The 11,734-nt window shown below is 33.1% G+C and overlaps 1 protein-coding gene across 2 annotated transcripts; it reads left to right on the top strand.

Annotated features, from left to right (window-relative positions):
- The first annotated feature begins 342 nt into the window (after positions 1–342).
- On the top strand, positions 343–7,414 carry LOC136204144 (18S rRNA (guanine-N(7))-methyltransferase RID2). 2 transcript variants are annotated; one of them, XM_065995348.1, is made up of 10 exons: positions 343–811; positions 1,865–2,014; positions 2,180–2,255; positions 3,168–3,251; positions 3,341–3,396; positions 4,140–4,196; positions 5,905–5,954; positions 6,252–6,404; positions 6,713–6,851; positions 6,936–7,414. In XM_065995348.1, the coding sequence occupies exons 2-10, from the start codon at positions 1,916–1,918 to the stop codon at positions 7,098–7,100; spliced, it is 879 nt and encodes a 292-aa protein (XP_065851420.1). In that variant the 5' UTR covers positions 343–811; positions 1,865–1,915; the 3' UTR covers positions 7,101–7,414. The 2 variants fall into 2 exon arrangements, with proteins under 2 accessions (XP_065851420.1, XP_065851425.1); XM_065995353.1 differs by having other exon boundaries at positions 343–835.
- Positions 7,415–11,734: the final 4,320 nt, after the last annotated feature.

Raw genomic sequence — 11,734 nt, 5'->3', positions numbered from 1 at the left:
ATCCTTATCACATATTACTTTCTGTGACATATCACTAAAATGAGATTTGTGTTGCTATTTTTTTAGATAAATATATATGGTCAATAGAACATTTTTAAAATTTAGGATCATGTGGAAGCATATAAGTTTGGTTCGGTGGACCAAAATTTAACACTACCAATATCGGTGATTTTTTAAGAATCGAATTGCTTAATTATGAATTACGAGGATGTAATTGGTTTTTGATATATAGTTGAGGATGTAATTGGTTTTTGATATATAGTTTAGGGTTAAAATTGAGCTTTAAGTTAGGTCTGTATGATATGTAGAAATATAATGTAATTTTCAGTTTGTCCTAAAACTTAAAACTACGTAGTATTGAGTAGATAAACCCTACCCCTTACAAAACTGATCGCCACTCCCACCATCTCTGCCGAATTGCCCCTAACCCAACCAACAAATGGCCGCCGGTCTGCTCGTCTTAGACTCTTAGTGCGCTTTCCGTCTCCGTTCTCTGTTACTGTCGCCGTTGGGATCTTTGTGGTTGGAAGAAGTTGAGTTTGCCTCCTTTCTCTGGTTGTGCCTTACTCGGTCAGGTTGGGTCTGTCTTGGTTGGGTTGCGCACAGTCACTGCCCTCTCCTTCTTTGGTGATTCCACCTGCATCGCTGCTGTTAACCCCAAATCCCCAATTCCATTAAATTGAAATCTTCAAATGCTCTGCAATCCCTAAAACGGCCGATCATCATCACTCACTTCCTTCTGTGTCCGTCCGTCCGTCCGTCCGTCCTTCCAACTTCCAAGTCTGCTTTTCTTCCCCAGCGTTAGCAGCATGTAATTTTCTTCACACGCTTTCAAGTATGATATAAAGTTTTTTTTTTTTTTTTTTTCCAAATAGGTGTTACTTCTGCTTTTAATTGATTTAATTGTGTTTATGGAGTTTGGATTAACAGCAATACGGATGTTTTTGCTAATGAGCCATTTTCCTTTTCTTTCTATTTTATTCTGCAGTTTTGTTTGGTTGCTATGTTGCATATATTCAGTTGAATTAAGAGTGGTTTCCTAATAAACCATTTTGTTGGATTTATTTCACTCTTTTGAAATATGGCATGATCATATTCTATCCTAAATATCATATAATTATGATGTTTATATATTTATCAAAGTTGTATGCAGGACTGACCTACAGTACATTCAATATTTAAGTAAAAGACAATTTTTTAAGGCTATTCACATGTTTAATGATACCTACATGTTTAAGGCTGCACGAGAAAGGCCATCTTACATTTACACATTCTTACTCTTAGCTCCTCTTCATTGATTTGTGTATTTTTGTATATGAAAAAGAGAGAGAGGCAGTCATTGGACGGGACAAAAGCTGGGTGTTACGAGAACTCAACTATTCTGGCCAATGCATCTTAATTGAGATAATTTATTTATATTGTTATTGATTTTTTATAAATTTATTATTTTACACTACATGTATAGTTTGCTCCCACTATTTAAACTTCCTAGATCCGTCCCTGTCTGAGAGACAGTTCCTGAAAATTGTTTTTTTCCTGTACAAATTGTTTTTTTCTTTTTTGACATCATTTTCTACCGTAACTTTAATACATTGTTCATGCTCCCAGCAAATGATCACCAGACAACAATTTTCAGGTGGCATCTTTTATGTGTCTTTTTTATTATTAAATATTTTTAATATCAAACATGGAATAGATACCTTCAATTCTCAGCCATATCGAAACTTCGTTTGATATTCTGCATATGCTCTTGTCCGCCGTACAATGCAAATAATTTCCTCTGTCGCTATCTACTTGCATTTGAGTTCCATTTTCAGTATCTTCCTTAACTTTTGATTTCATATCTTTTTCACTTTTTCTGAAGTAACCAACAGCTATATAATTTGTAACTACTTGGGTAGTTGCTAAGTTCAAGATGTCAAGTCGGCCTGAACTATTAGCTCCACCTGAAATTTTTTACGATGACACTGAAGCTCGCAAATACACTTCTTCTTCTCGTATCATTGACATTCAGGTATCTTTCTACGTTATTTTAGTCAATTTCTTTTTAAAATTTCTTTGGCATTACTTATTAGTTCTTATGTTTCTGTGTATTTCTGCTAGTTGTCAATTAGTCTTCTTTTTTCATTTGGTTTTCTGTTTTTCTTTTTCTTAACTGGCGTTTTTCATTATGTTGAAGGCAAAACTATCAGAAAGAGCATTAGAGCTTCTTGCCTTGCCTGAAGATGGAGTATCCAGATTGCTCCTTGACATTGGTATGTAATTTCTATGGATTCATGAATAAACACTGTTCTCCACATTGTATTTACGGAATACTTTGATTATTGAAAATGGTGTTCATGAGTATCAAATTGGAAGATGTATAGGTTTCCATGATTTATCTCATTATGGTATATGTTATCTTCCAGGATGTTCTGTAGTTTGGCTTTATGCCTCACTTTCTCTCTCACGAGGACATATCTATTTGTATTTATTTTATTAAAATCCTATACTCTAGAGTCCATGCTGTTAGAACGATATTATATATCATAAGCACTAGTTTGTATCATGTTTGTATGGGCTTATGTTAATGTTTGAATTGAGTATATCGAGTTTAAGTGATCAGGATAGTTTGTACTACAACAGAATAGAATGCTTGAATTGAATATATTGATTTGAAGTGCTTAGATAGTTCTTATTACAATGGAAATGATAGTCAATTGATTAAATATTGTCTGCTATTTTCAAGTAAATAAATCTTTAGTTATGTTGATGTTAATCTTGCTATGAGCTTTGGTGGTTAATAACTTAATAGCCTTCCTAATCCTAAGTAACCCATCACAATCCCTAACTTTAAGGACTTAGTCACTAAGGATTATAAAACAGGTGTTTTATCTTTTTTCTTTTTTAATATAAATTTACTCGTCTCCCTTGCTTTCCTACTAGCTAGCATGAACTTATAGTAGGTGGTGGACAATATTGCTTCACATATTCTCTTTCTAGTAATTGGTCATCTCGTGATACTTCTGAAGGTCATTTAAGCCATTCACAGTTCTAGTGTTTGAGCCTTTGAGGTTTTTATCCTTGCTCTTCTGATAGGATTTTGTTTTCTCTCAATGTATTGATTATTCAGTTCCAACAATTATTAAACTCTATCCTGCTAAACTTGACCTTTTATTCCTTTTTAGGTTGTGGATCAGGACTTAGTGGAGAGACACTAAGTGAAAGTGGGCACCAATGGATTGGCTTAGACATTTCACAGTCAATGCTTAGTAAGTTGGCCATTGAGTTGTATCAGTTCTTACATTATGGATTATTTCCTTTTGAGTAGATAGTTGACACTATTATTTGTCAAAGCTAGATATTGCAGTGGAGCGGGAGGTTGAGGGTGACCTTCTACTTGGTGACATGGGCCAGGTATCCACCTAATTTTCAGTTTCTTATTTCATGATATTGTCCTTTTAGTCTTGAGCATTTGGTATATTTATGGGATGGGTCCTTGGGGCTAAATGCATAGATATTTCTTCTAATTAATAATTATGTACTAAATCCATTATGGCATGCCTTTTCATCTGAAGCTGAGATGGTTTGTCAACATTACTTTATTTGTTTTGTCAAAATACTTTTGAAGTCTATGAAATGATTTGCTATGAAGTAAAAGTATATGACGGTGGTCCTTTAAATTAGTAAATGATAGCTTCACTTAGTTACTACAATCTGAAGGTATGACAATCGCCTGTAGCAAACAATTGAAATTGATATGTTTGCTGATATGGCTATTTGGAAATATGCATATCATTACATGTGTGATTTGTCAGCAATCCACTTAGTTTGCTATATTGACCTGACTAAAGTAGTTCTAGTCATGGCAGGTGGCCAAATAGATAGCAGATTTATGAAAGAAGATATATAAATTGGTGATGCAACTAATTAAATTTATGGTTGGCTGGTATTTTAATCTTAGTCTGGTTCTTACAAGTTCACCTCAGGGTAAGAAATTCTTTACTGCACAAATATCAGTTTCAATGGGACAATGGTATTTGTATTTTCTTGGTCCAAGTTGTTATTAGATGATATGTGATTGAACTTACTACCTTTTTTGTTGTTGACTATTCCTAATATTTTCTGTTAGGATGATAATGTGTGGCATTTTGGTGCAGGGCTTAGCTCTACGTTCTGGAGTTATTGATGGTGCCATCAGTATCTCGGCTGTTCAGGTTGGAGTCACGTATTTGCTTATACCAATTACATTTTATTGTGCTTGAATTTTCTAAATTATAGTATAATTCTTTCTATTGTTTGTCTTAGAAAAACTTATGATACAAATATCATGAATATTTTCATTCTTTGTTCATTTATAATCAATCATATTAATTATGTTAATTTTAGGAATTTATGGTGAATGTGTGTCTAAATTTTGAATTTCAAGCAAATTGTATTTTTTTTTTTTTTGCCCTTAACCTCTAAAGTAAATGCACGTTTGTGCTTCTGTCCTAGTTTCCAGGGACCTACTTTTTCTTAGCTTGCTTTGCCCCTTTGTCAATCATGTATGCCTCTCAGATCTCTCACCAAATTTGCACATTCTTTCTAAGGAAAAATTTCCTATTTTGCTACACAATAATCATTTCCATCTCATTGGACAAAATACCAAAACCTTCAATACATATACCAAAAGTTTTTACACACTGAATCTCAACAAATTACTGATCTTCTGAAAAGCAAGTGAATTCATGATCATTTCTCTAAATGGACATTAGCAACTTCAAAATTACCATGTCAGAAGAAATCTGAACCATTGTGACATACATCATGATGAAATACTATTAGGTTTTTCTTCTCTAATAATTATTTAGTTCATTTTCTAAGTTTGAGTTGTGTATCCTGCTTTTATGTTGGATGTAGACTCTGGGTAACTTTTTAAGCCTGTTCGAATTGTACTGCAAATTAGGAATGCTACCATCTCACTTATTCTTTACAGTTTCAATTACATAATGTAATCGCCTGTTTTTATGTTGTATTCAGGTCTCTCTCTCTCTCTCTCCCTCTCTGGATATCTCTCTCTTCTTTTCCCTGTCAGTATTGCAAATGTGGGTTTGCTGTTATCTTATGACATAGTAGTAAAAGTTTTCAGGAGAGTGACTATGCTGTTAGAATAAGGATGATAGTTATGAGAGAATCCACTATTCTCTTGTTTCTTAAGGAATAAAATACATGAATATCCTTCATATTTGCTGATAGTTTGTAGTAGCTATTTTTGTACCTTCAATTTTCGAGTAGATGACAATGTTTAATTGGCATTGATTTATGGAGTGGTACTGCCTGTTTGTTCACATTCCACTTGTTAATTACAGCAGCTAAGACTTAAGTGATTGACCTATTTCATCTTCTATGTTCTATGAAAAACCTTGTTCACTATAAAATTTAGATCAAAGTTAAGTGGCCAGTGCCAAAAGATGTCAAATAGGCAATTCAATTTTTCCAATTTGAAGGAGATGGAGAGATCTTGGACACATATGGTAGAGAAGAGATGCCAGACGATGATGGAAAATTTTGGGTAAAAAAGGCACCAAGCAGATTAGGTCTCCTTGATTATTTGCTTGCCCTACTAGGATTTTGCTGGCTGTATGTTCCACCATCACGTTTTGCTTTCATTTAATGCACAAAACCTTAGAACTATTTTCAGAAGCAAGCTTCAGATTGCTTTCCACAAAGGACCTTTATGCCATATTTGATTCATTTATGGTGTTTAATTCCTTTCTCTTGACGAGATTTTCCATGATTCTGAGCTGTATGGCACCACCACTCCTATGCATAAGTATCTGTTTTTTACTTTAAAATATTGTATGGTGCTTAATTTTGAAATTATACTATTTTCTATTGGATGTGTTTACCACTTTACCTTATTATTTCTATTCAAAATTGCAGTGGTTATGCAATGCTGACAAGTCTTCCCATGAGCCAAAGTTACGACTCAAGTATGTATTTTTTTTCCTTATATATATATTATGTACTAAAATAAATGATTATGGAAAGGGCCTCTAGTTGCTTAAGCTAGGTCTCGAGTTTGATTCCTAGTGTATGAAGCAAACTTTAATTGGGAGAAGGATCACCTAAAGAGTGCCTAATCAACCTCAAACCCAATTAATCGGAACTTACCAAAAAGTAAAGAAAAAAAGATTATGGATTTACGATAGAGTACGCATATTGAGTTGGACTATTTTATGCCTATTACTTTTACTGCTAACAGTTTCCTTTGTTAAAATTCATTTTAGGGCTTTCTTTGGATCATTATATAGATGTCTGGCAAGAGGTGCAAGAGCAGTGTTTCAAGTTTATCCTGAAAACATAGCACAGCGTGAGCTGATTTTAAGATCTGCAATGAATGCTGGATTTGCTGGCGGTGTTGTTGTTGACTATCCACACAGGTACTATAAGCTTCGCCTTGGTGTATCCTGTTATGATCCAATCGGACTTATTGTTCAATGACAAAGTATTATAAAAACTTCTAATCTTGTTAACTCAATTCTAAAACTATGTCCCATTTGTCCCACAAAAGAACCTATTTTTGTAGCTTAGCTTCCATCTTTTTCAATGCGGAATGCATGAGATAAGTGGATTGTACCACTGAATTCATTTCTAAATTCAAAGAAGTAGTTCTTCATTTTGTTTTCAAGTGTGACAAACCTTTAGAATATCTGTTTCTCACTATCCATTAATGTTCCTTCTACTGCAGTACCAAGAGTAGGAAAGAATACCTTGTCCTGACGTGTGGACCACCATCCTTAACCACATCAACGCCCAAGGGAAAAGAAGAAGAAGAAGAAGACTGTTGCTCAGATGATGACATTAGTGATGATCGAGAAAACCATACCGTGAGTTACATCTAACTTATTTGCTAACATTGACAGAACATTGTCCAAATTACTTATTGACATATTAACATTACCCTTTTGCAGGTTCGCTTTTCAGACAGGCACAGACCTAAGAAGAAGCAAAAGGTAGCAAAGAAAGGGAAGGGCAGAGAATGGGTTCTGAGGAAAAAGGAGCAATTGAGAAGTAAAGGAAATGTGGTGCCTCCGGATACTAAATACACTGCTCGAAAACGGAAGGCACGATTTTGATGACAATGTCGGTATACAGTATCTTCAAGTTTGTACTCTGATAAATATACTGTCGCATTGACAGATGCAGAATCATGGAACTTTATATTATAGCTGTAAGCCAGAATAGAAGAGCTGTGGAAGTTACCTTTGTTTTGTTTGGGGTGTTAATTTATTTAAAGGTTCGTTCTAGGGAGGTAGAAAAAGGCCTGGAATTTTTTTTTTTCTTATTCTTTCAATTATATTATGAATTTAAATGGGAAAGTTTGGAGGTTCCCCAAAATCTGTTATTGCTTGTTTGTTAAATAATCAGTTGAACCATTGTTTCAGTATTATATATATATATATATCACAAACAAACCACTGCGATGAAATACATAGGGCCAGTTTGGTATGGCGTGATGTAATGTAATGTAATGAAAGTTGTAATGCAGTCAAACTTGTGATGTAATGGTCTATTAGATCTAGGTTTATTATAATTCTACAGTGGAGATTCAAGCCATTCTAAGGTGTAGATTTAATGAACCTAGATCTAATGGTGAATTTGGTCGTTTAGGGTCTAAGTGAACACTATTGATCAAATAGTGATTCAATTACCATTTTTGGTTGACCGTGGAAAATGTAATCATAAAACTTTATTTGCACAATAAAAATTAACGAAAAAAATGAAAAACCATGAAAAATATTAGATTGAAAGATAAGAGTAGGAATTACGCAATCGTATGAAATACTTTTTTAACTTGTTGATAATAGTTTTGCTCATGGTAGGTATAAATATTTGTTTGAATATCAATTTCATTATTATTTTATGAATTTTTCAAAATTTAAATGTAAACTTTTGTCGAAGCAATATTTAAAATTTAATGTACTATTACAATATTTATGTTTGTTTAATTAAACGTGAAGAATGTGGTTATTAATTTTATTTTTGTTTATGATTGTGGTTATTAATTTAATTTTTGGTTACTTTTGCAACTTCTATAAAAATTGTCAATTTTCATAGACGGTAACAATTCAAAGAGTGTAAATGCATACATAATGTTTGTGGATGTAAAGAATGTAAGTTATTAATTTATTTTATTTATTTTATGTTTTCATTGGATTGGATTGTATCTTTGTATGTTGCAAGATCCGTATTTTTTTGTGTTTTTTCGTTATTTGTGTTTTCATGTTTTCCCATTTTTCGAGTTCTCCATTTTTCGTGTTTTTCAGTTTTCAAGTTTATATATATATATATATATATATATATATATATTTCATGTTTTTCTAGTTTTTTGTTTTACCATTTAATAAGAATATGTGCATAATAAGTAGGGTTAAGGTGCAAAAATACCCCTAATGTTTTGGGCCAGGAGCAATTTTACCCCTAACGTCTAAAATGGTGCAATTTTACCCCTAACGTTGGAAGCCAAGAGCAATTTTACCCCTAACGTTAATAAATTGGGTCAATTTGAGAAATAATTCATCAAACTGTCTTCTCGGTCATGAATCTTGTCATCTACATTTCATACGTGTGTCATTTTATCAGTAACAAATCATAAACATACGTTGGGATGATGTGAAAAAAAATAAAAAAATAAAAAATATACTGTCTTTTTGTACGAATTAGACAAAATAAATTCAAAAAATTCACCAAATTTATAAATATTAATCTCAAATTCTATTATTAAATTATAAAAACCATGAAATCCTTTTTTCAGAACGAATTGTTATGCAATTGGTGCTGAATAAGGAACAAAAATATCTGTGTTTTATAATAGTGTCTGAAATTGACCCAATTTGTTAACGTTAGGGGTAAAATTGCTCTTGACTTCCAACGTTAGGGGCAAAATTGCACCATTTTAGACGTTAGGGGTAAAATTGCTCCTGATCCAAAACGTTAGGGGTATTTTTGCACCTTAACCCTAATAAGTATTAATAAAAAAAAATGCAAGAGTTAGTCGTAATAAGGATTCATGTTTATTCTTCATGTAATACTCATTACATTTTACAGAAAAAAACATGACTAATTCAAACATAGTATTGAGCCTCCATTATAATGGACATTTCATTACAATGCTCATTACGGCGTGCCAAACTGCGCCATAGTGTATGATTTTAGCGACCAAACATCAAATCAGTCTCTAATTAGTTATTAATAAAATGATAAAAAAATATTTTAACTACAAAGAGTTTTATATTGTCATAATATTACTTATTCACGATGATCATAATAAATAATCTAATGTCAATCTTAGCAGCTAAGAATTATTTTTTTATCTCTAACGTTATAAATGGTGCAATTATAACATTTGCAAGTCGGATCAGTTCTATCTTTAACTAAAATTATATTTTGAAGCATACAATCTTGTTATTTCCACTCCACTCGTGCATATGTTATCATTTTTCAATAACAGATCAAAGACACGTGTACATATGTGAAAAAAAAACAATATATATATATATATATCGTGTGTACAACTTTTTTTGATTTGGTACAGAATATGAGATAATTTTTTTTTTTTTTTGAATCTTTTTCATATGTGTACATGTGTATTTGATATGTTATGAGTGATAATATGACACACATGTGAAGTAGAGATAGTGAGATTCATGACTTTATAAAATGCTCCATTAATGACGGTTGAAAATTAGGCCCTGTTTATTTCCTAGAAAATATTGCGTCATGGAAAATATTATGTTAAAAAATTAAAAAAATTCTTTATTTAACTACAATAATAAAAAATATTTTATATTCGCTAACTTAAATATATAATATTATTTTTATTTATACCTTTTTATTTTCAACTATATATATATATGGTTCCGAATTCCATGACCCGACAAGTGTGGTTTAAATATAATATTAATAATTCCAAACACATATATCAATACATAAATATCTAAAGTTTCAATATGCAAACATAAATATATCTTTAAATATAATAGTATTAAACTCATTTCTAGTACACAAACTATATAGACATTTCGAAAGTGTGTCATTCAGATAAATTAGAAAAATAAATTGCTAAAGTTTAATAGAGTTACTACTAATGAAAGTCTTTATGCAATAAAAAAGAATTAAAGCAAAGTTCAATTTACTTATTAAAAAATTGATTAAAAGAATAACACAAATTTATGGCTAAATTTGAAAAAGTTGGAAGTGAAATCGAAGAGGAAGGTGGGAGAGAGGCACTTTTTTTTTGTGAAAGAAGTTCTTAAGAGTTACTAAAAAAATGTTTTACTTTTTTCGAAAAGAGTAAAAATATTTTCCACATTTTCTTATATTTTCTTCATTTATTTTGGGTATTGTTATTTACCGCTCCTTTTACGGTTACCGTCCTCTACATACCCATTACGTCCTTCCTATTATTTTCAAAAAAAAAAAATTGAACTCACCTCTCTCTCTCGCGAAGAAAGCAGAAAATTGAAAATTATGGATCCGAGAACTCCGAAACACGAGGATTCCGAAGACGAGGTAACGATCTAGCTTTAAGTTTTATTTTTACATAAATTTTTTCTGGTTTTTTACGATGGCGGGTCACGGACCCGCCATCAAAAGGGGGTGGCGGGTCCAGGACCCGCGCTTACTTAGAGAAAGACGGGTCTAGAACCTGTCTTCCTCTAAGTGAGTGTGGGTTCCTGGATCCTCCTCTCCCTAAAGGGTGGTGGGTTCGTGACCCACCCTATACTATAGAGAGGTGGGTCCTGGACCCGCCTCTTTATAGACAGTGGCGGGTCCTGGACCCGCCTGCCTATGGGCAGGAGGTTCCCGGACCCGATTATATACCCTACTTTTATCCCGGTATTTCCATTTTAGACTATACATATTAATAAATTGCATCCATTTTTAGGAGGCAGCTGGAGTTTGGATTGGAGACGGGATCGATTATAGTCCATGTTTCATAATAAGCACATTATTTCAAACAAGTATGGAAGCAATTCATTTGGCGAAAGACATTGCAATCAAAAATTATTTCGAGATTGTTATTTCTTCGCATAAACACGGAGGTAAACAAAAGCTTCTGAGATGTTCACGTGGCGAACGGTATAGAGGATTGACTAATCCTTTAGAAGATGATTTAAGTAGGAAAACAAAAACTAAATCGTGCGGCTGTCAATTCCGGCTAAAAGTCAGACAGATGCAAGATTTTTTGGGTTGGGAGATTGTTGTTTATATCGGGGAGAAGGGTATGCATAACCATGAATTGAGGGTTTATGCAGAGGGACATCGACAAATAAGCGGACTCAGTCCCGCAGCGAAGCAAATTGTGCGTGATATGAGTTCATATCAAGCAAAGATGTGTGCTATTATGATGACACTTCGTAAGAAACATCCAGAAGATAACCCAATAATAAAGCATGTATACAACTACAGAGGCCGGTTGAGGAAGGATGGGTTTGAGGGTAGAGATGTGATTAGTCAGTTTTTCCATCTTGCCGTCAAGAACAAGTATTATCATTCTTCGCTTGCTGATTCAGAAACTGGTGTGTTAACACATGTATATATGGCACATCCAGCTTTTGTGGATTTATTGCGGGCATACTACTAGTATATTGGTATGGATTCAACCTACAAAACCAACAAGTACAGAATGTCATTCTTTGAAATTGTTGGGATGACTCCATGCAACAACAAATTCAAGATAGTTTATGCGATTATGCAGGATGAGACT

This window comes from Euphorbia lathyris, chromosome 1 (assembly GCF_963576675.1).
Source record: "Euphorbia lathyris chromosome 1, ddEupLath1.1, whole genome shotgun sequence".
Lineage (NCBI taxonomy): Eukaryota > Viridiplantae > Streptophyta > Magnoliopsida > Malpighiales > Euphorbiaceae > Euphorbia > Euphorbia lathyris.
Note: the sequence above shows the minus strand (reverse complement) of the source record. Positions and strands in the feature narration are given on the sequence as shown.

Excerpts from the sequence above, each read along its gene's own strand:
- LOC136204144 (XM_065995348.1), top strand. The coding sequence starts at position 1,916 with ATGTCAAGTCGGCCTGAACTATTAGCTCCACCTGAAATTTTTTACGAT. Across the intron at positions 4,197-5,904 it reads TCAGTATCTCGGCTGTTCAG|TGGTTATGCAATGCTGACAA; the intron begins GTTGGAGTCACG and ends TCAAAATTGCAG. Across the intron at positions 6,852-6,935 it reads ATGATCGAGAAAACCATACC|GTTCGCTTTTCAGACAGGCA; the intron begins GTGAGTTACATC and ends ACCCTTTTGCAG.